Genomic DNA, 23,808 nt, shown 5'->3' on the forward strand with positions numbered 1-23,808 from the left:
TTTTATTGAATTGAAGTAGAAATAAACCTTATATAGTGTAGTACAGTGGTTCTCAAACTGGGGGGGATGGATCCAGGGGGGCACAGAAAGTAGTATTAAACACTAGACACTTACAAGTATGGTATTTATCACATAGACTACACAGAAAAAAACAAGCATTTGCTGGCTTTTGAATATGTAAATGAGTTTAAAGTACACACGTGTTTTTATGAGTGTGCCGTGTTAACCATATAAACAAGAAAAAAACGTCCCTCGGTTGGTCATCTCATTTTCTCTCTTACATTGCATTTTTATTTACAGCTGAAGGATAAGTGAATGAACCGAATCTGTGATATAAAAAGGTATTACAGTAGTTTATTGTTTCACTGAAATTCATTGTCTACATACATCATCAGCAGGTACATTTTATTTGGCAATCGTAATATCGTCAGCGCATTTACGACTGATCATGTGTAACATGTTCACGAAGACTTAAACGGTCAATGTGCATTTCAAGATACAATACTGCAGTCAAAAGAAAGAGCTTCATTTACATCAGATCAATTCCAATGTCTTAATGCAATTATACAAAAACAGCAGCCGTATGGAAAATATACATACATGCATATGCGGAAATAAACAAATGTGTGTCCGAAGAATAAATGTTGCACATTACCCTGCTTTTGCACACACGATCATATTGTGGGATTTCTGGCATCATTCAGTGCATATGAGACCCAAGAATCCTTAAAAAATTAACACAAATCTTGTGTCCTCACAAAATACTTAAACATTTTCCGTTTATTAAAGTAAAGTATGTGAATCATGTGTAACTAGCCACAGACAAAACGCACAGATCCACAATAATAGATTCATCAGAGAGGATGTGGATGTTCTATTTGATGCCTTGTTTCAGGGATCTTAGAATGGCTCACTTTCAGACTCAATTTGGATTTTTTTGTTGCCATTTACTCGACTCTTTAAGCGATAACGGCTGAAATTGTACTTTGGTGTTCGGGCCGGTACAAGCTCAACCTATCCCCGGATTTACGGCATACGTCACGTTTTACTCGTAGCCTGGGAGAACTTAGCCAACAGCTAACAATAAGACGAAACAATCTAGTTCAACGCAAGTCTCCAAACCATCACCATGTCAAAGCCAGCAAATAAAACAAACGTTAAAGCAGCATCGCAAGCTGCAAGAGGCAACGGGTTGCAAAATGGATGGAGACTTAACTCAACTTTATTTATAGCCTATAGCGCTTTTTACAATTTCCATTGACCTAACGTTAGCCTTCCTGCTACTAGATTTGAAAGTCTTATATGTACATGTTTTCTTACTGTCCTGTACTTTTGTGCTTATTAGTAATTTGGCTGTGCTCAGGTTGTTTATTGGCGCACTTACGTTACTAGTTCACAATTTATAACCGTAAGGTAGACTAGAGATTATGTATTGTTGCCGGGTCTCATTAGCTTACGTGTTTTTTAAATGTTTTACGTTCAAAAGCTGCTGTTTTCTTAGTTCATGCACGTAGACCAGGGGTGTCCAAACTTTTTCTTAAGGGGGCCAGATTGCATTTTGTCAATACACATGGGGGCCGTATGCTTTTATTTTTTTATGCTTTCGTGCCTTTTCATTGTTATGCTAATCATGGTCATTTTAATAAAATGCAACTCTACATTAACAATAATTTATTTTTAGGTCCGAGCACATATAAAAACAAAACTTCAGCGTTACATAAATTGAATAAAGTATGTATGAAAAAGAATGTATGAAAAGTTTAGCTCAAACGAAGTATGACACTATAGTAGTTAAAGGTAACATTTTAACAGTCACTTTCAAATTCAACACCTCAATGGAGGGATGATAGGCCTACAAACATCAGGGTTTAATCAATTACAAACTGATTTATAACAAAATGTATACAATGTGTAGAGAGAAAGTTATATCTCAACGAATAGTAACAAGTAAAAATAATATAGATTATTAACAATTACCTGCAAACTCAACAAAGCATCAGAGGTTTTAAACATTTATGTAAACTGCATTAATTTAAAATATGGATGAAATATACTGATGAAAATGCTAAGCTCGAGTTAAGTGACACTAGAAATGAATACATTTTAAGTATTCGGTAAACAGGTAACAGTAACACTGTAACAATCATCACCTGAAAACTGAACAAATCAGTGCGACGGATGGAACTGCGGTTCTTCACGTTGTATTCTTTCATAACGGATACAGTCTCATTGCATATTAGGCAAATGCAATTATTTCGACTCTCTGTGAAAAAATACTCAGCTTTCCAGCGCTCATTAAATCGACGGCCCTCCTTATCAACTTTTTTGTACGTGGCCATTGTGGCATCCTAACTGTTCAACTGTCACTCACTCGGCCTCTCACAACAATTGACCCTAAAATCTAGTGCTGCTACCTTCTGTTGACATTGTATAATTTGCACAATTTGATTTTCGGGCCCCCTTAAAAAATAATAATAGACATGCTGCGGGCTGTTTAAAATTCATCCCCGGGCCGTGATTGGCCCGCAGGCCTGACTTTGGACACCCCTGACGTAGACTAATGTTATCGGTATCTATAGTTACTATGCTAGGCACTATACCCATAGCGAGTTGAGTCTAAGTTATTGAATGCACCCATTACACAAAGCACAACACCTGGCCGCGAGTGTGTTTCTGAAAATATAACTACAGAAAATGATTTGCGTTGGTTGCTAAACACATTCACGTCCATGCGTTGTGTTTTGGGTGACTGCAAATGTGTTAGAAAGTTAGTTGCTATGTAGCTAATACGCTGTGCACTAACGGCTAACAACCAACTGCTACCTCAGAATCTAGTTTGAACTATTAGTATAGCCCAGCAGTGTATCCCGCGGGAGCCAAAAGTGTGCTTTAGTGCTTTTTTGTTGCTTTAATACAGGGGAGTTGTTGACGAATAAATCCTACATGTCATGTCCTATGGTGTGACGTGGCAAAATCTCGAAAACAAACTGTTAATATTACATTGTTTTCTACGATCGAGGCCCCAGATTTACTTGATGTAATTTTCTCCCTGTTTGAAATGACACGACAATGAGTAAATGCTGACCACATTTTCATTTTGGGGTAAATAACACTGTTTACCATAAAAAGCGTTTAAAAAGGAAGAGAAAGAGATTACTCACACAAGGTTTTTAAACCTTTGGTGAACTTATAGGGGTCTGAGTTTGGTCTGTTTAAAGAAAGGTTGTGAGTGCGTTGTTGACCTCAGAGATGTTGACGATAAATGCTGAGCGTTCTTTTGGTCTGTGTGTTATATTCAGAAACTGGTATCAAACGTGTTCCAGGGTTCATGTTGTAAATATAGCCTCTGTGTGTGTGTGTGTGTGTGTGTGTGATAGAGAAAGGTCATGCGTTTATTTCTCACAGAGGTTCAGTCCTGTTCTATTGATCGTTACGAGTCTGTTCTTCATTCTACTCATGCGGTCGAGCGTCATGTTAAACGTCACATTTCTACACAAACTAACTACTGTAGTATTCTGCTGACAAAGCTGCTCTTCTCTTCAGACGGCAGCTATTTGTGATGTGCTGCTATTCTGTAGGTTTGGCTTTTCTCACGTTGGTCTGTTGTTTTGTTGAGAACTCGTTGTGTTCATTGGGCTCGGGTGGCTTTAGTTTATATGGGACAGACTCAATGTTGTAGTGATGGAGACGAAGAGAAGCACAGTGCATGCCAGAACCGCCGGACCGCTCGACCGATAAACTGTACGTCCGTTGCGAGACTGTACGGGTCGAAACGTTCCCACCATTGGTTTTCCGTCGTGGAATTTTAGGGAAGAAAAAGCTCGAAGCTGTTTGGAAAAAAAACAAGGATTCATGAACGACAAATGTTGAGCGCTGATCATAATATAACCAAAAATAGTATATTATGTTTCAATATTAAGATGTTTAGATATAAATGGTTATACATGATACTAAGTACTATTGTGTTGATTTGAAATACGTGTCAATTCGTAGACTTTTCTAGGTTTCGTAAGTTTACGACGTACATAAAAAGTAGACCGGAAGTATACATTTGTAAGTAGTATACAATTGTTTTGTAAGGGAACTCATTATTGAAGAATTTATGCATATACTATATTTATGAACAAAATAAAAACCGTGAAGTGCACACTTGACAATAAAGGTTCTTCACAATGCCTCAAAGGTTCCATAAACATCCACTTTTAACATCTGAAGAACCTTTCTGTTTTACAATGGTTCTTTGTGGCGAAAATAAAGGTATTCAGATCATAAAATGGTAAGAAGAAATGTTTCTTTAAAGAAGTCGCACCTGTTCTTTGTCGAGAGGAATGGGATTTTCAAAGACAGTCCAGACCACAGCTTCCGTACATCCCGGTGTGGTCAGAGATCCTTCGTAGCGGTAATAGTTGGTCATGTTTTCCTCTGACAGAATGAACTGATTGAGTGAGATCTTACGAAGCGTCACATTTCCATCTGCAGAAATACAGACAGAGAAATCAATCTCATCTCTAATCAAAATGCTTTTCCAAAAAATAATTTGCATTCAAAAATGACATCAAACGTGTTAACATTGCATTGAAGCTTGTGTCTGTAATCGAGTTTTGGACTGACTTGTGTTCTGTATGCTCTTCAGGGCGTGAATGAACTGGTCGTAATGTTTGTTTGGGGTCTTTGACTCCTATCAGAAAGAAACCGTAATTTTTTTATCATATTTGTTCAAAGTCGTTTTTCCACTTGAAAGCTGAATGTGAACATCAAACCTCGTAGAAGAATCCCAAAACGGCGATGCCAGAGGGATCTTTTAATGCATCTTGTACGCTGTTGTATCTTTGTTTCATATGAACGATATGCAGCTGAAGAGAGAGTTCATACATTCTTTAAATAATAAAACATTCATTCATCATTATCAATGTTAAGTGTTTTTTGTTTGATGCTTTTAAAGGAGTAGTTCACCATTATTTACAAGCCCTCTTGTCAGTTTAAACTTTCTTTTATGTTCTGCAAAACACAAAAAAATATATTTTGAAAAATGTTATTAACAGAAAACCCTTGGTCTCCATTGATTTGGATTTGTGTCCATCCAAAGAAGTCAATAGGGACCAATGGTTCCCAACATTTTTTGAAATATCTTCTTTTGTGTTTTTATTCGGAAGAAAGAAAAGGCCTTATGAAGGCCCACTATTCCTCTACATAAAGTTACGTTGCAGACGAATTTGCTTAACTCATTCATTAGTCTTTCCTGTGTGGTTTCTCTCTTTCCAAAATGCACATGAAACAAATCTGTGTCGTGTTTTATGTTGCGTTCATACCTCCATAGGATACTGCTCTCCATCAACGGTGTGTTCAGATCCCGGACCTCCATCTGTTCCCCAGTGAAGGTGAAGCTGAACGGCTTTATATGTGTATCCCAGATTTCCTCCAGATACTGTGGGTGCGTTGAGTATATTCACCTGAACTGAGATTGAGAAGCACAGATGACATAATGTTGTTATTCTTCATCTTCGACTTCTGCCGTTCTTCTGTCTGTGCTCTTACCGGAGTGCCCGTTGTTAGTGATGGTGCTGTCGAAAGCGTCCTGATAGCGGGTGAATTTGAAAGGCGTCAGACGCTCGTCCAGTTTGGTTTTCTTCGTCACTATGTTGATGGGAGACTGTCTGCCTTTTCCACAATCAGCTTTTACTTCACTCCAGCGCTCGGGACCTTGAGGAAACATGGAGATGTGATGCTGTGATGAGGGATGGATGTGTGACATCCAGCGTTGAGATGTTGAGATGTTTGACTTACCTTTGCAATGTCCATCGCAGCTCACTTGTGTCCGATAACACCAATCTGAACACAAGCACATAGGGAAATTCTTCATCATTCATAGCCATGTCAGCATTCAAAAAAATTTTTTTTACTTCCAAGCAGTTTAGAGTTGAGGGTGTGAAGCTGTATTGTGTCAAGTGTAACAATCGTTTTATGTATTGACTTTTATCAAACCAAGTGTCATGGGATGTGCAGAGAGATGTATGTATTTTCAGCATGTGTTTTCTTCTCCATGGTTGTCAGAAATTAACAACATTTTGGTTTAACACTAATGACAAATGACAAAACCATATTTCTCAACAACAGATAAACAAAAATTCTGAGAACGTGTGTTTCCATGACTCACTACAGATTTAAGTCACAGCTTAAAGTGTACTACATTATAGTGTGTGAAGTCTGCAATGACATTTTGTGCTTTAATCTTCATGACGATTTATTTAAAATAATGACATCGTCTTTTCATCTTTCATTTTTGGATTTATGGGCCTACATTTCAGACTTATATTGACTGGTCAAAAAAAACGTTTTGCTTGAGGATAAGTCGCGTTTCTACAAACGGCACTTTGTCCTCAGAATGACCTGCTAAAATAACAAATGTGTTTTTGTACGTCTCGTTATCTTCATCACATTTTGTTACAATGTCAAAGCAAATGTATCATTCCATGTTTATGAGACTCGTCTTCGATTGTTTGGTTGTTGCGTTTCAAGTGTCGCACACAAAGAATTGTTCCCGTATCTACAATCTATTAATTGTTATTCTCCACCATTCAAACCACTTTAATACACAGGAATCAACTTTCTATTGTTTGCCAAGCGAACAGAGACACAGCCGAGGGTTCGAGTCTCCGTTTATCTGCTCGCAGACGACTCACAGCGCTCACGCTCTCCTCCTTTATTTTATTAATGTTTCACAATGCGTGTCTCCACCTCAGAGACGGAACAAACATTTGGACCGTATCTCACAAATCAAATATTTATGAAAAACACACACGCCATTGAAACAGACGGGTCGGGTCGGGCGTTTTCTGTTATTTCTGAGTTTGGTCCCACAGGTCGATGGCTTGTTGGTGGAAGTGGAATGTTGGCGGAATGACACCACGGCCGTGTCTTTCGGTTTCCTTCTGCGGGCACATGATAATCAAACTCACGAAGGAAGTCTTTGAGACGGCGTTTCTCTTTAACATCTCAATCATTTCCACTAGATACGAATAAAGTCAAACTAAAAAATAAATTTGAATCTTAATTTAGTCTCACCTGTTATATTCCTGAGAGAAAAAGTCAGAAATGTCACAAATGTGTCTATGTGTAGAGTTTCAGAAGAGATGTCAACAACAATGGATGTAGCTGGTCACTAAGTTTGCCTATTTAGTTACTGTTATTTAATTACAGTTACTTCTGATGTAATTAAACTAAATACTTTTTGTAATATATGTAAAATTTACATGACATCCAATTTTAAAATCTGTGCTTTAATGTATAATCCTCACATTTGTAATACTTTGGTCAGTTGATAATGCTACTTTGTCGATTTATATTATTTATTTGAATGAATTAAAGAGGCGGTTCATCTCTATCCTTACTCACTTAACTTATCAAAGTTGATAGGATATAGAAAGTAATCAGTAATAAGTAATGAAATACTTTTTGGACAGAGTCATTTGTACTGTAATCTAATTAAACTATTGAAAATGTGATGAGTAACTAGTAATTAATTACTTTTTCAGAGTAACTTCCCCCACACTGGTCAACAATATGTCAAACTGAGCTCAGATTTGTCAAGTGTGCAATCAAATGTCAATATTATTGAAGATCTCAATATTAACTTTAACATTTCTCATCAAATTTACTCAAATCAAACTTATTTGACCTCTACAATCTACGTTCATTTTACACCTCCAAACTCGTGTTTCAACAATACTCTCATTTGATTTTGTTTGAAACATCTGAGACTGAGTTGAGAATGAAGTGAAACAGAATTTGTTTGTGTCTTTAATAAATGTAAGCTGCCATTTACGCCGCCGAGCGAGCACAATACCTGTCTGTTGACTGCAATGTGTTGATATGAATTAACAAACGCCTCTTTGATCTAGTGAGAGGCACGAGAAACAAAGCGAACAATAGGTCAACTCAAAGAGCCAAAGACAATGCAAAGAAAATAATCAGAGTTTCAATCTCGTCAAACCAAAACAAAAATCCTGCAGCGATATGTTGTGACTCATGTGATCATAGTAATTCATGTAACGACTAAAACCAGCAGACAATGGGTTTCTGCATCATAACACTTTCATGCGCTATCCAAATATACAAGATAAATTACTACACGATGTGACCAGGCTGCCGTACAACTCGTACGAAAGGTAGTGTGCTGCCCACCTAGTCAACATTTTAGGCATCCCATGTGCATCATGTAGACTTTAAAAAACGAAAAAGCAAAACGCTGCATCGTTTTGGACAAAATCTCAAGCTGCGGAATATCTACAATTATATGTTTCTACAATTACAGTTTACTACAGTAAACATAAAATTACACTAAGAAAGAATGGTGCTAGTTCAAAAATGAACTGTGATTTTTTTGACAGAGGTGAAGTAAGATTAAAGTCACTTTGCTTCTCAAAAAAAAATACACTTACACACATCTAAAAGTGGATTTTATGTTTTGGAATTTTATTTATCTCTTTACGACAATTACGACACAATCAACATTTAATTGACATACAGCCCCAAAAAGTATTTGGACACTATAGTATAGACCAAAAGGACTTTGTGACTGTCATTGCATTAGATAACTGTATGCAAGAAAACGATTCTAGAGTTTTCCTCCAACTAACTTTTCTCAGCAATTTCTGTAAATATTTTTAAGTAATTGCCATCAGGTGATGTTAGTGGATGTAGTAAATCAAACTAGTTAAAGGAGTAGTTCACCTTCAAAATGAAAGTCCTGTCATCATTTCCTCACCCTCTTGTCATTTCAAACCCGTATGACTTCCTCCCTTCTCCAGAACACAAAGAAGATATTTTAAAGAATGTTGTTAACAGCACCCCATTCACTTGCATTGGCTACAATAGAAGTGAATGGGCGGCTGTGCTATTCGGACGTCAACATTTTTTTTTCTTTTGTGTTCTGCAGAAGAAAGAAAGTCATGTAAACAAGCCCGGATTGGCTAATCGGGAGGACCTGGAAGATTCCGGGTGGGCCGGTCTGTTTTTTGGTTGTGAGGTCCGGTGTTGTTACGCCACTGCAGGGGCGGACTGGCCATCTGCAAATGACGGAATGTATGGAGGGCCGCTCTTGGTCAGGACTACCAGGGCCGATTTTAAGTCCCACTCCGCCCCTAGCTGCGTGTAAATGATGACAGAATTTCTAAACTACTCCTTTGATGTTCCTCTAACATTTGACAACCACGAAGTGCTACAAAACTTTCCGTCTAATGCGTATTGATAACGCGGTTATTTTTATTAGATTTGCTAGTTGCCCCTTCGGAAATGAACCTTAGATTTACCAAAGTAACCCTAATGGGTTCTTGTAGTAAACTATGGTACACAAAAGGTGATCAGTGCTCTAAAAATACATTAATGACCATTTCCATTCTGATAGGGGCGCGCGGTTCCCATCTGTCAGTAAATTGACGCTGCGTTGCGCCGAGGTGGTAACCATAGCAACACTCCACAATCGACAGTTTTATGCCACGATCTCAATGTTATACGAAATATGTTGTGATTATATAAATTATTTAATTATATTCAGTTTTGTTACCAACTCATAGAAATGCTTGAAGTCTGCGCGCAGGTGCAGTTCTGATCGTGACGTGAATGATGCTGAACGTTGTGCCGGTGTCTTCACTCGACTGCAGTGTGCTGGCAACCGATTCTGGATTATTATAGCCGTCCTACAGAAGGGACAGAATCCGAGTGTCCTTGAGGAGAAAACACCTCATCCTCCTGAACGTGATGACGAACAGACACAGCGCAGGATTCTTTTACTGCCTCGTGGACTTTTTTAGGTGTTTTGCGCTCGAGGAGACTGTGAAGGTATTCCCAATAAAACGATGTTTGGGTATGAGAATGCGCACGTGCAAATGAGATGACATTATATTTAATGGTCTCCTGAGACTGACAAATATTTCATGTCATTTAGCAGATTTTTTAAATAGTCACGAAATGTTAAACAGACAGTGGTCGTACTTCTTTTGTTTCTGACTTATGGTTATTGAATCGTTATTGACATAAAAAAGCAGAAAACATGAAAAACACTAAAACATTGTGTCATTTAAAAAAATATATATTACAAAAATCTATAATATCAGATAGTGATGACTGGATCAATCAATGCTGTAATAAAATGCTTAAGCAATCACACATTAAGAATTTGAAGCATAAACACATTTGGAAAATAGCCTATTATTATTTGCCTATTATGAGCATTTTAAGACCAAACTAAGTTTCTTAAATGACAGTATGATAATCAACAATAACTGTTTTTTCTATTAATGTTGTCATTTGCATTAATTCATGAAGCATAAAGTTAATTTTCTAATCAGGGTTTTGCACATGAAATTAATCTTTAACAAATAATGGTTGCATCCATTAAATCAAAAACTTTGACATTTTCTGGGTAAACTGCAATGAAGTGGATACATGAATGTATGAGTGAATGTAAACACATCATTGGACTCACCTGCACTGCTGGATAAATGCAGAACGAATGACAGAAGAAAAAGTGAAATCAGACTCTTCATCGTGACTGACTGTCCAGTGACTCCTGCAATAAAACCAAATGTGACCCTCTGAGAGTCTGATCTCCTCTTCTGTTCTAATATATCTGTCAATGAACACGATGACTCCTCCCACAACACATTCATCTTATACACACTGATACTGACAGCATCATCATTATAAAGTTAAATCAAAGTATCAATGATAAACATAAACCATAGAATTGATGCCAATGTTATCAATGTTTGTTATCTCTTTTATTACACATATTGCTGGTTGATCTTATTTAAGGTTTGACAGGTCTGAGGTGCACGTTGTTATGAATTTACATATTCTCGTCATCAATCAAACCTGTTTGGCTTTCTTTAATCAGTGGAACACAAAATAAGATATTTAGAGAAATGTCTAGGGGTTTTGTGTTCATACAGTGGATGTCAATGGGGTCAATGTTTTTTGGTTGTCAACGTTCTTCAAAATATCTTCTCATGTGTTCTGCGGAAGAAAAAAGTCATACAGGTTTGAGGGTGTGTTGGGTGTATTTATGATGGAAGAATTTTCATTTTGGGGTGAACTGTCCCTTTAAAAATCGTTTCAGCGTTACCTCTATACATTGATTTAGGCTTGGGGGTTTCATTCTTGTCTAAATAGAGAGATTTATCTGTGGTAAGTTGCTAAACTACAATTTGTTTCCCCACAATCTCAGTGACACTCTCCTGACCAGGACTAGTACCCCAGACATTTATTGAATTTGAAGCAAATGCTTCACGGTGCATGTGAAGAAAAGAAGTGTTTTAGTGACACCTAGCGGCGGAAGAAGCAAAGACAGCACAATAAAAAAACGAATTATTCGATTACATCTGTACAACGTCTGGCTCTGCAATTTCGATTTATTTTATTTTCAACTCAATTTCAAGTTTAATTAACTCACCACTGGCCAAAACATATTGATAAAGCTTTTCTTAGAAAAAAAAGAAAAATTGATTGTTGTTAAAAATTTAAGGTAGCAAATGGTTTGAATAAATCACAGCCAATCTATTCACCCCTGCTGCCCTGGTTTTACCCCGTTTCAAAAAACTATCTTAATGTTTGGACAATTACATATTTAAATGTATTTTAGTGGAAACAGCCAAAAAGAAAACGTGACATGTATTTGTGTCTCATATTTATCTTATATTTATAGATTTCTGAGCCATACAGCAAACAAAGAATTTTAAAGCCGTAAATTTACAAGAATGCACAATATGAAAATTATGTTCTGCATATATGCCTGTGTTTAAAACAAAACTATATTTAACTACAAATATAAAATATATGGGTAAATAAAATGACATATGTATACATAAAACTGTATCAAACTGAATATTAAGTGCAAAGGAATAAAAAAATCTTCTCAATCTATTTCACTCTTTCTTGCTTTTACGCTTTGATCTAAAACAGCAACGGATTATGATGCACTTAAAGAGGAAGCAGAAGACAACAGTCACAATAGTGATGAGAAAAGCAATCACGTCCAGACAGTGGTACAGATACCAGGTCAGATTATGAGCCTCAACACTCAGATATGTTGATGGATCCTGGACAAATGCATAGCATTCTCTTTACACCTGTGAAAAATACACAAACATATGTCGTATTTTATCAAACAGTGTTCGGTACTAAACTTCCTCACAAAATGTAAGTTCTTTACAGTGCTGTGGTAGAGCGACTCAGAAGTTTACTCACAAGGGGTCTTTATTGACAGTGTTAAATCCATCCGTCAGATCTCGAGTCGTTGAAGTCCATGACAACAGCAGCTCCTTTGACCTTCATGGGAGCCATGTTTTCCAGGCTGGTCGAGAAAGAAGGGGATACCGACCATCGGTACACCCAGATATATGGCCTCATTTATGCCATAAATGATAAACACTTCGGTTTTGGGATGACCTGAACCAAACAACAACGTGCGTGACAGATTCAAAAGATGCTGTGTTATGATTTTGAAAAGGAATATGTTCTCATAACATCCGAAACAAACCCAGCAGATCGTTCTAATGGATCCAGTCATAGATAAGATAAGACCTTCAAACATCACAAAAGATGACAACAAATCCCAACCAGAAGTGATCATAATGGATCATCTGTGAACCTTGCTGGACTTTTTCTTGACTTAAGAATGACACATTAATCATATTAAATAATGAGCAATACGACCTTCTGAGGTATCTGTGCCAGGGCGGAGGCGATCGTGTTGCTCCTCTCTTTAGTGATGCTGTTCACATGGACCCCAGACAGAACACCACTATCCCATCATCCCCTGAGCTCTGCACAAACTCCTCCATATCCTGTACACATCACACGTTTTTATTACAATCACATTTCTCAATTCTTTTGCACTCAAACAAGCCAAGCGCTTCATACACATCCAAAGTTATTTATCTAGAACATTAGCAATAGTTGTCCCGCAAGCACACACTCGTCAAAACGAGAACAGGTAACATTAAAACAAGGTTGTGGGTTCGATCCCAGGGGATTGCAAATACCTATGTAAAATGTATAGTATAAAAGCAATAAGTTGCTTTGGATAAAAGTGTCTGCCAAATGCCTAAATGTAAATGTAAAAAAAAGGTTCACTTCATACAGTACATATATAAGATGTCATTCCAGTGTGGCATTTATTCATCATTTCTGCAGGCGTTGCATCAATTCCAGTTAAAGTGTTGAATTTTAACAGATCAAACCTCGGTAACAACATTATGTCTCCAAAAACATATATATATACGTAAAATATAAAATATAAAACATTTATATATTATTTACATTTTTGGCAAATATAAATAAATACTTTACTTAATATATATATACAGTACATGTATGTGTGCGTGTTCATAAATACAAAATGAATGTGCACAGTACACTGACCTATATTATGTAAACACAGACTTTTATTCTGGATTCGATTAATTGTTTGACACCCCTAATAATAATTGAAAGAGTAATACAAGCAAGCTACCGTATGAGCCCTTTCTGGGATGAAGCCCATGACCTTCTGCAAAGCTGTTGAAAAGATCGTAATGTTCATCTGATCACCTGTCTTCTGTTAAAGCTACAGTTTGTAAAAACCGCCGCTAGAGGGCGCCTGATAAAAAAAAATGGCGTAGCGTGATGACGCTGTGAAGGAGGGTGGAATGATGGGATCTGTTGTCTTTAATACATATATTTGAAAAATCTTCCATATGGTACATTTTTCCTCAATATGTTTTCTCACATTTTGGAGGTATACATGTCTTGTTAATGTGCAATTTCAATATACCAAAGATACCTATGAAACTCTGACTTCTGACATGGACTTTTATATACAAACACAATTTCACCTCCCATCTTTTTTTATTTGAAACAATCAAAATACCCTGTATAAAAAAAGTTGTTGTTTTATAATTGGTTACATAATGGATTGATTATTGTTAATCAGTTGTATAACATCACAGGCTTATTAATGTCTTATTCTGAGCTTCTTTTAACATATCACATACCTGTTTCCCCTAAAGACTTTGCTATAGTTATGAGAGCAATAGCAGGAATAAACATGTTATTATAACATAACAATCAATTGTTACTTAGAATCGCTTCCTTTCCCGAGCCATCTGCTGAATGACTAAATGGAAATGTATGTAAATATAGGTAAACTATGTTTTCCTGAAAGAAAGGTTAAAATGATAAAATAAGATCTATTTTTCTTCAGGATATTGTTTCTGCATCTCATGTAACTTATTATTGTCATCGTCTTTTCAAAAAATTTAACTGGAAAAGGATTTTGTCGTTGCAACATAAATATTTTCTTACTAATAAAGTAAAGGAATTTTCATTCAAATTAATTCATACATTTTACCCCGTCCAGCACTTTTTGGTGAAATACAAAAATGATATTGATACAAGTTGTAAAGTTGGCAAAGAAACAGTCCATCGTTTATTTTGGTCATGTCATTATATTAACATTTTTGGAATGATATTAGCTCATTTCTTAATGAGAATAGTAACGGTGGTTTTTCAATAACTTTTGAGGATACTATTTTGGGATATTATGACTCTGATGTGAACAATATTTGCTTTATTGTGAATTCATTTATTTTTCTTTGTAAATGTTGCATACATAAGTGTAAATTCTCCAATAATAAGCAATTATTTCAGGTCTTCAGAAAATGTTTATATTTTCTATCTGTTGTTTTTGACTCCGCTGATGTCCATCAATCAGAAGGGAACGAGAAATCATGTTTGCAGATGAGGTAACGTTTTATAAATGTTGCGAATAATTGTGGCCATAAAGTAGTGACTGCTCGAAACAAGCTCGTGATTTGGTAGACACTACTTAGGTATTTGTCCACGACACTTGTCATGCTATTTCTACGTCAGTAAAGGGGGTAAGAAAGGGGAACACGGATATGGCGACTGAAAAGCCCAATGTCACTGTTTAGAATGGCGATTTTCTCATGATTTGGAAACATTTCAGGTTTGTAAGTACTCAGCTGAACAAAATATATAACACTAGCCTAGTGGTTTCGGGATATTTTACTGCAAAATTGTTACAAACTGCACCTTTAACCTATTATTTTACAACCACGATTAAATGAAGTGTTAGCTTTTGTGCTTTTGTTGTGTTTTGGGCATCATACCCCTCCGTCAGCCAATCCCTCCAACAAATTTGAAGTTGGGAAGGAACAGCCGTGGATACTCAAAGTCCCACTAGGTTCATATTAACCAGATGTCACCTTTACCCATCATGTCACAATAAGACCTGGGTCGTCCTGCAATAAAAAGCAATTCTTCATCATCATCACCAGTGTTGGGTAAGAAAAAGTAATTATATACTAGTTACTTATTACATATTCAATAGTGTAATTAGATTACTGTAAAACTTACTCTGTCCAAAAAGTATTTAGTTACTCATTACTAACTACATTCTATCTCCTACATCAACCTTGATTAGCTAAGTGATTCAAGCATAGACATGAAACGGCTTATGTAATTCATTCAAATGAATTATATAAAACTACATAAAGTATTACAAATTTGAGAATTATACATTAAAGCACGGATTTTAAAGTTAAACTTTGAATTTTGAAGTCAATTCCACTATTGCACACGCATAAATTACGCAAAGTATTTAGTTAATTACATCAAAAGTAACCCCTTACTTTAATTTTTCAAGGGAAAAGTAATTAAATTCCAGTAACTAATTACTTATTAAGTTACACCCAACACTGATCAACACAACGGTTTTCAATAAATAAACATTTTCCAAATCATCTTAAGATGTATGATGAGTAATTCGAGTGTGTGAATCGTTTGACTTCAGTGTTGAGTTTTAAACTCACCTGTCTATATATTCAGTGTCAAACTTTCTCCACATGATGTTGGTAAAAGCATCTTGGGAAAGATAGCAGAGCGCGCTGAAGATGCGCTTGTTAAAGCTCAAGTTGTCCGTGAGTTTACTCATGTCTCCGGGTGCACATGATGGAGTAAAGCTGGTAGAATTGAACGTGAACCTGCAGGAGGTTCAGTTCGTCGATCTCGTACATCATGAAGCGCACGAGGTTGTCGATGTGATCGTTCGTGTCCTGCGCGCTCACGGACACGCTGAAGTGCTGACAGGTGAAGCGCTCAAAGTCTATCGCGCGCATGAGAAGAGACGCGCTTGGCATCAGCACCGTCACGTGTCCTCTGTCCATCAGCTTGACCATCACGACCTTGAGATTGATCCAGTGCCTGTTCTCAGTGAACCAGACTGAAATATGATCACATTCCGCCGCTGGACACAAAGCGAGCAGCGAAAGGAAACACGCCACGAGTCTCATGTTTTGCAGCAAGAGTTTGCGATCGTTCGGTATGTCGCGACACTATAATATCTGCTATAATGTTTAAACTAGTCAAGCTTAATAAATCGATACATCGAAGAGAGCAAAGGGACAGAAAGAGCATGTTAATGTAAATGCACGCAACAAGTCTATCTATTAGTTGACAAAAATAACCACAAATGTGTATTTTATGTATTTAAAATGTATTTATATATTTTAACTTCAATTAATAACCCACGTGTTTTACCAAACTCACGGTAACTGCATTTAAATTTATAAAAAGTCAAATATCCAAGGTTCCTCAGAGCTATTGAGAGAGAGAGAGAGAGAGAGAGAGAGAGGGATAGAGAGAGAGAGGGAGAGAGAGAGAGAGTTGCGTCAACTTCTTTGACTTCCAGTGGAACGGTTCACGGATATTCTCAATAGTTCCCGGAAGTTACTAGTAACGCATGGAGCTGCGACTAAACAGAGCAACTGAGGTAAACTTTTGACCCATTTAATGACGAAATCAATTTAATGAATGAAAAATTAAAGAAATAAAGCATTTAAAGAGAAAACATAACTTCCTGGATCTATCTGAATGCTCCATGAATCACGTGACGCGCCAGCGTTTTGGACTTCCGTTGGCAGAACTCTCTCTCCTAATGGCTCTGATATTCCGCTGGTCTAAACCAAAATCGGAGTGCATTTAACCAGCAGTTAGGGTGGAAGTCCGCTTAGGGGAGTCCGAATCAGGGCACCTCATAATATATCCATACGCGTATGTGTATTAAACATAACATATTGATTTACATCATATGTAGTTTGACCAGTATAAAGCCGGCCCCTTATTACGGAATGCGGTGGACCGTTCCAATACCACAGTGCTTACGCGAGCAGCTCGACGCTGGCTGGCGCAGCTGCCCCTGCGCAGCAGCTGCAGCCAGCAACCCCTCTGCCGCCAGACACAACCCTTTCCCGGCCACGGAAAATGATATGTAGCGTGGTGCACGAACAGCACAGACAGCAGAGTTAAGTAACGGCCAAAACACCTGTCAAACTTTATTAAAAGATCAAATGTGTGTTTATACAACGCTGCGCAGACCGATCCGGGATTCGTTGATGATGTCATTACGCTGATCGTTCTGCGCAGCGCTGCATATTCGGTTTTGATTTTTTTCTGTAGAGCGGGGCGGGGTCGTTTGGAATTTAATTTCACATTGACAAGATACAATGTGTACCAATTATATTTTATTAAAAATTAAATCCCTGTTTATTAGGTTTAAATGTTTATTTGTGTAAGTTTTTCAGACATATGGCTGGAATACACCACAAGACTTTTAAAATCTAAACACATTTTTTTCAAACTACACATTATACACTTGGAGACGTTTGGAAAGTTTCAGATAGAAACACACTAACTGATCAAATCTGCAGACTGGCACAGACAGAAAATCTGAGCGAAAGTCCTGTGGTGTATTTTAGCCTTTAGTTGTTTAAACTCGGGGTTAAATCTGAACCCAATGTGATTTGTGAGAGATCAAAAACGGTTCAAAAGTAATATAGTTGGCGGACTGGATCATCATACATGACATTACTTAGGGCTCCAAATTCAGCCGCCTCCGACCAGAATGTCTTTCCTTCTTCCTATCTCTGTAAGTAACAGCGTTGTGCTTTTTGAAGTATAGATTTGCCTAATCTGATTACGGATCATCGGATCGTCAGCGTGCCATAAAAAAAGTGCTCTAGAGAAGAGGGCTGCTGTCCAGACAACAATGGCCGTCCCTCCAGCCAGCGACGCACCTGCCTGCACTCTAACCGGCCTCTCCTGTCTCGCACAGATAACACTTTCTACCCTCTCCCTCCCACCCTTTCTTTATTTGGTTGAGGGCAACTATAAGGATTTATGACCCCTCCAGGCCCGTTTTGGGAGGCGGGCCTCAGACGGAGTGGGAAAAATTTAACATGCAGCATGTGAATTGGTTTAGACGTATAGAGAGATCAGGGCTAATCGTTTGGCACCAGAGACTCTTCTGCATTCAGAGCGATTCAGGGGAGGGCAACGGAGCGCAGGAGTGAATGCATGCGAGGGGGGGCGGCCCATGATCTGCTCCATTGTGATAACAGATTTAGGCAGAGTGTGAGGCGGCGATAAGGAAAAGCACCCTCAATAGAAGATTAACCGCATGCTTGGAGTGGAACTGTGGAAGAGAGGTGGACACTTGTATGGAGAGGAGCAGAATGCTGCAGAGGAGCTGAAATAGATTTGGTTTATTATTTGTTATTCGTAATTATTGTTTATTTATTCTAACAACGTTGACCTTTAAAATGGAAGTCACATGTGTGAATGCAGGATTTATACATTACAAAACTATGAATGCTAATATTGTATTTGTGTCCTTTGAAGCGAATATTTCTAGGACACTAAAAATGAAAAACACATTTGTGAACTCCTGCAAAAAAGGTTTCATGTCTTTGCTTTTATTGATGCACACAAGAGGCTTTTTTGGAGATTGTAACATTCTCAGATTACGCCGGAATAACACAAATCATCAGGTTTCGCACAAACTTGTGGATCCTTTTGCTGTCGTTCACATTAAACGGATACAAAACCAACACAAAGAGCTGTTTGTGTATTTCCTGAATCGCCTCAAATTCCGCAAAAACGTGAAAAGTTCACTTTGGTTTTCTGTGTTTGGCTTTAGGATCACGCAGTTGGCGTGTTTGTGTTTGTGATTGTGTTAAATGTTAATTAGTAAAGAGGATTTTAAGCAGCTGTCCACAGACCCTCTCTTCTGCGTTCATGTTCCTAACACAGCTAAACTACATCAATATTTTTTACACATTAGGTTTAATGCAGCAGACGCCTTACTGGACTGATCCGAACATGAACATTTCATCTCATAGTTCAGTGCATGTCACAAAGTAATTACATGTCATAGTTCCACATACATTTTTTTGCATACAGAAAATTAAGCTGCATTACCACAATGACATTTTACTTCAAATGAGGTATTAGGATTTTTTTTAAGTATAGTAATGAGAATGGGGTTGTACTCAATTCAGAATAAATAATATTAATGTGATATTATTGTCATAATATGTAGGCTTCGTTTTCTTTATGCAAAGTAAACCCAGCCTCAAACATCCATATAAATTTGATGCATTTTCTTTCTATATCATCTTCAGATAAACCAGTCTATATTGAGATTTGAAGATGACACAAACACCGTCTTTCTGTGCGCCTGATTGGTCACTGGTGAGTGTGGATTTTGACTCTCTGACCCCTGCCATTAGACCAAAAGTTAAGCTGTGTTTACTATTCCCTCTCTCATGTGTCTCGGACACTTACAGGGGTCATCGCTATGGTCACACGTCTCTTAAACATCCATTAGCATTGGACATTTATCTGACCACACCACGACAGCCAATCCGAGTACTCGGAACAGACCAACACAAACACACAAACTGATGAGGGAGTAAGTAAATTTGCAGAAGGTCTTTGAGTTCTCAAAACATTTTTTATTATCAAGAGACTTATAAATTAACACAATAAATAATATGTTTTTTAAGTATTAATAACACAATAATTTGATTGACAACGAAAAGACAACATTCTACAATTCTGAATAATAAATGCACAAAAATAATCTTTGTCGAAACATATTTTGTACACTGCAAAAAAAACTATTTTCACACTTTTTTACATTTGATTTAAATATTTACTTGTCTTGAATTCAGAAAATAAACAGAAGTTTATTACTAATATTAAAAAAACACTATTTTTGAATTAGAATGCGTTGATCATGTTTTATTTTCACCTAACTGGCAAATAGCTTTTTGTTATTTTAAGCACAAACAATACATACAATCTTGTATCGTTTTGCTTAATTAAATATATCTTGTTTTTAGGGACGGGTATTTAACTGCATTGGAAAAGCAAACAAAAAACCAGAGTAAGATTTTTTGCAGTGTGTTGTGGAGTAAATTAACTGATAGAAACTTCCAATAAATACATGCACTCCGTTCACAGTATAAATAATAAATAAAAATAAATACAATCAAACATATTCCAGATCCCAGGAGGTTTCACCGCCTTTAGGAAAAATCATTCTTCAGGGTTAATTCAGTGAAATGAATACATCTAGTGGAGATGCTTTTAAAGTGCATCCATAATGCATGAGCTCGAAAATGATGTAGGTTTCAGTTTTTTACAGTAAGCATCGGTAACTAGTGCCAGCCTTATTTCAGTTCTGAGTTTCACACAGATCAGCTGTGTCCACGTGAAACAAAAGGAACATGTTATCGTCAACATAAACGTTCAGAGCTCCTGGAATCCATTCAATCTTTACATCTCCATAACACGACATTCACATTTTCTTCCATTAATCGTCACAATCCACCAATATAAAGTCCACACCTTGGTTCAGCTTCATCACCATGCTTCAGAGCTGTCGCAGCTGGATCCGGGTGATGGCGGGTCAGTGTCGCTGGTCCAGTTGCGTTCTGTGCGCAGGTTCTGCATGTTCCCCGCCAGCAGAGACAGAAGAGCGGCTTGAGACTGAGCCGACGGTTCTCCACCCTGCTTGTCCAGCAGAGTCACCAGAAAGTTGATGTAGCGCATGGCCAGCCGCAGGATCTCGTTCTTGCTCAGCTTCTTCTCGGGCGGATGTGTGGGGATGAGTTTCCTCAGTTCCGCGAAGGCTGTGTTCACGTTGTGCTGGCGCCAGCGCTCGCGAGTGTTGGTGAACACCTTTCTGGTCATGATGCTGTGGTGCTGATGCTGCGGAGATACAGAGATCATGAGTTCGTGCCACTGTCTGAACAATACAGCATCGGGTAAGGTAAAAATACATTTAAAAAAAATTCACATTTAAAGAAGGGGTACAAGTGTCTTACCTCTTTCCGTTTCCTTTGAGATCTATGAACTGTGGTGCATCAGGCGGAAAATTTTGCTATTTAAAAAAAAAAAGGGTTTCTGAAAGACTGCAGTGAAATATTTGCTGGTAGGTAACCGATAAGTCGCAGCTCTCTGACATCTACTGAGCTTTTCACCCAACAGAAAAGAGAGAGCGGGAGAGGGAGGATATGAGGGTGGGTTGGGCTTTGGCTTGCGTCTCTCATCTTTATAGTTGAGCTGATGTGTGACGTCATTGGACGAGAGTTTGGGGGGGTTGAGCACATCCTGAATGATTTAACATCTGTTATTAATACGTTTAAAAAGATTATCATAATGCTTCGTGTTTACATTCACAGCGTTTGAGGATTAAACACAAAGAAAATCAACACTGTAATGTAAAAAAAACTGCTTAGTGTGTAAAGTGAGAGAAGTTCAAGTAGATTTAAAAGCTTTTTGCTCAATGATCGAACAATTTTTATGCTTTGATTTTACATACCTTATGCAAATATTTGACTGTTCGGGTAAAACAAACTTAATAAAAAATACCAGATTTAACGAATTTTGTAGTTTTCCACATGGCATGAAGTATGTGTAGATCCCCAAATGAATGTTCTTAATTTCTTATTTTTTTTTAAAGTAAATTAATATGTAAAATTATTAAAACCCCTAAAATGATTGCATGGAAAAGTGCCCTAAAAATAGAACAAAAAAAACCTGTGCATTTAAAATACACAAATAAAAAAATTAATTAATAAAATGACAAAACCATAGTAAAATTAACATAAAAACTATAATATCAACAAAAAGTATAACACAAATATTAAAAAAACTACAAGCACTGCAAGTAAATTAAAGGACTTAAATTGTTTAAGTGGCAATAAATTACATTTGAACTCAAACTAGAACTGAAAAAAATAAACTATCAATATTAAGAAATAAATATTAAATAAAATGACAAAATTAAAACAAAAATATATACAAACTAAAAAAACAAAAAAAGACACATGATAACTAAAAATATAAAAACCAATGCTAATTCAAAATATATTAACATCCCATGGACAGCACACTCAACTTTTCTTGACTATTCAAAGTAAACTTATTTCTTATGAACTCTAACAAATACACTGCTGTTGTATAAACCCATGTTTCTTTTGTCAGGATGCTGGACATCCACCTGCTAACAGATCTATGACAGCGACTCTATCCAATAGTGAAGTGACATCATAATGAAAGCTCTTCCTCTGATTGGACAAAAAAAATCACTACGTATATTCACTGTGACAGAGTAATAATATGTCTTTTGTCTGAATGATGGTAATCTTGTTTCGTATGTCCTGGGGCTTCACGTAAATGACACTGGGTTCTGACAGGGGCAAGCTTGTGGATCAGTACATTCTTTGGGGCCCTGAAGGGTCCCTGAAGTCGCAGAGCTCTCTTCTCGCCTCCCTCTCGCACTTCTATCCGGCCCCCAGATCAAAAGCTGCCGTCTCGCTGCTGCAATTGTTTCTGTTCTCCTCCAAACCGTCGAGTGTTGTTTTTAGATGCACGCTGCTGTGTTAAAAGTCTCTCTGAGAATTGTGAGGGATTTGCATAATGGGATTATGGAAGGATTAGGAGTCAGGCAGAGGACGGAGAAGCTCGGAGGGGTTTCGTAGGACTCGACTGAATTCACCACCCTATTCATATACAGAGCCTACTGCTCCACACACCCTGCACCTGCACGGACGCCTTTCAGAGCTGCCAAAAACTTGAGCGAAAGACCGCTGTACTCTCTCCCAAACCAAACTCAAACCAAAACAACTTTTAAATATTCTCTACCTGAGCTCACAGTCACATGTGATCGTGCAGGAAGGACAAATACGACCTTATTTAAGGGATAGTTCACAAAAAAATCTGTCACATATTACTCATTCTCTTCCACCTTAATTAAATTCATTCATATTCAAAATGATTAAAACCACCAAAATGATTACCCGGAAGTAAAGAAAAAGTAAATTAAAAATAGAACTCAAATAAAAATAAAACTTGTGCAGCAATATAAAAAAATAAGCAAACAAATAAATAAAATGACAAAAGCACAACCAAAATATAAATTAAATACCATAAAAACGAGAACTGAAAAAACCTATATATCAATATAAAAATAATAAAATAATAAAATGATGAAACAAAAAATTACAACAAATATTAACAAACTAAAAAAAACATAAAAACATAAACAAAAATGCTCCTTTAAAATATTTATTATTCAAATTTATTTTACATGTCACATAGACTGCATGCTCACCTTTCTTGTCCATTCAAAGTAAATGTATTTCTTATAAACTCTCAATGCTGTTGTATAAACCCCTTAGTTTCTTTTGTAAAGAATTCCTATGTAAAATTATAAAAACCTCGAAAATTACTCGGAAATAAAGTAAAAGTTAATTAAAAATAGAACTAAAATAAAAACGGAAAAGACCTGTGCAGCGATATTAAAAATGAACAAATAAGCAAACAAATAAATAAATTGACAAAAGCACATACCAAAATTACAAACATTTACTAAAAATAACATAAAAAATAATAATATTATTA

The 23,808-nt window shown here is 37.0% G+C and overlaps 2 protein-coding genes and 1 long non-coding RNA gene across 4 annotated transcripts; all 3 read right to left on the reverse strand.

Annotated features, from left to right (window-relative positions):
* Positions 1 to 334: 334 nt before the first annotated feature.
* On the reverse strand, positions 335 to 10,607 carry LOC130420132 (carbonic anhydrase 4-like). The gene is made up of 8 exons (XM_056747232.1): positions 10,484 to 10,607; positions 5,785 to 5,829; positions 5,536 to 5,700; positions 5,310 to 5,455; positions 4,761 to 4,853; positions 4,612 to 4,678; positions 4,310 to 4,473; positions 335 to 3,827 (listed from the first exon to the last, which is right to left on the reverse strand). The coding sequence occupies exons 1-8, from the start codon at positions 10,542 to 10,544 to the stop codon at positions 3,648 to 3,650; spliced, it is 921 nt and encodes a 306-aa protein (XP_056603210.1). The 5' UTR covers positions 10,545 to 10,607; the 3' UTR covers positions 335 to 3,647.
* Positions 10,608 to 11,676: 1,069 nt separating this feature from the next.
* On the reverse strand, positions 11,677 to 15,886 carry LOC130419579 (uncharacterized). 2 transcript variants are annotated; one of them, XR_008906519.1, is made up of 4 exons: positions 15,870 to 15,886; positions 15,168 to 15,299; positions 12,244 to 12,842; positions 11,677 to 12,125 (listed from the first exon to the last, which is right to left on the reverse strand). It is a non-coding gene; the product is annotated as an uncharacterized LOC130419579 (long non-coding RNA). The 2 variants fall into 2 exon arrangements; XR_008906520.1 differs by lacking the exons at positions 15,168 to 15,299; positions 15,870 to 15,886 and adding an exon at positions 13,511 to 14,676.
* A 4,052-nt stretch (positions 15,887 to 19,938) lies between these two features.
* Positions 19,939 to 21,517, reverse strand: tal2 (T-cell acute lymphocytic leukemia 2). Its single transcript, XM_056746834.1, has 2 exons — positions 21,228 to 21,517; positions 19,939 to 21,111 (listed from the first exon to the last, which is right to left on the reverse strand). The coding sequence occupies exon 2, from the start codon at positions 21,091 to 21,093 to the stop codon at positions 20,764 to 20,766; it is 330 nt and encodes a 109-aa protein (XP_056602812.1). The 5' UTR covers positions 21,094 to 21,111; positions 21,228 to 21,517; the 3' UTR covers positions 19,939 to 20,763.
* Positions 21,518 to 23,808: the final 2,291 nt, after the last annotated feature.

The sequence above is a fragment of the Triplophysa dalaica genome, chromosome 4 (assembly GCF_015846415.1).
Source record: "Triplophysa dalaica isolate WHDGS20190420 chromosome 4, ASM1584641v1, whole genome shotgun sequence".
In the NCBI taxonomy this organism is placed as follows: domain Eukaryota; kingdom Metazoa; phylum Chordata; class Actinopteri; order Cypriniformes; family Nemacheilidae; genus Triplophysa; species Triplophysa dalaica.

Excerpts from the sequence above, each read along its gene's own strand:
- tal2 (XM_056746834.1), bottom strand. The coding sequence starts at position 21,093 with ATGACCAGAAAGGTGTTCACCAACACTCGCGAGCGCTGGCGCCAGCAC.
- LOC130420132 (XM_056747232.1), bottom strand. The coding sequence starts at position 10,544 with ATGAAGAGTCTGATTTCACTTTTTCTTCTGTCATTCGTTCTGCATTTA. Across the intron at positions 5,456-5,535 it reads CACTAACAACGGGCACTCCG|TTCAGGTGAATATACTCAAC; the intron begins GTAAGAGCACAG and ends TCTCAATCTCAG. Across the intron at positions 4,854-5,309 it reads GAGAGCAGTATCCTATGGAG|CTGCATATCGTTCATATGAA; the intron begins GTATGAACGCAA and ends CTCTCTCTTCAG.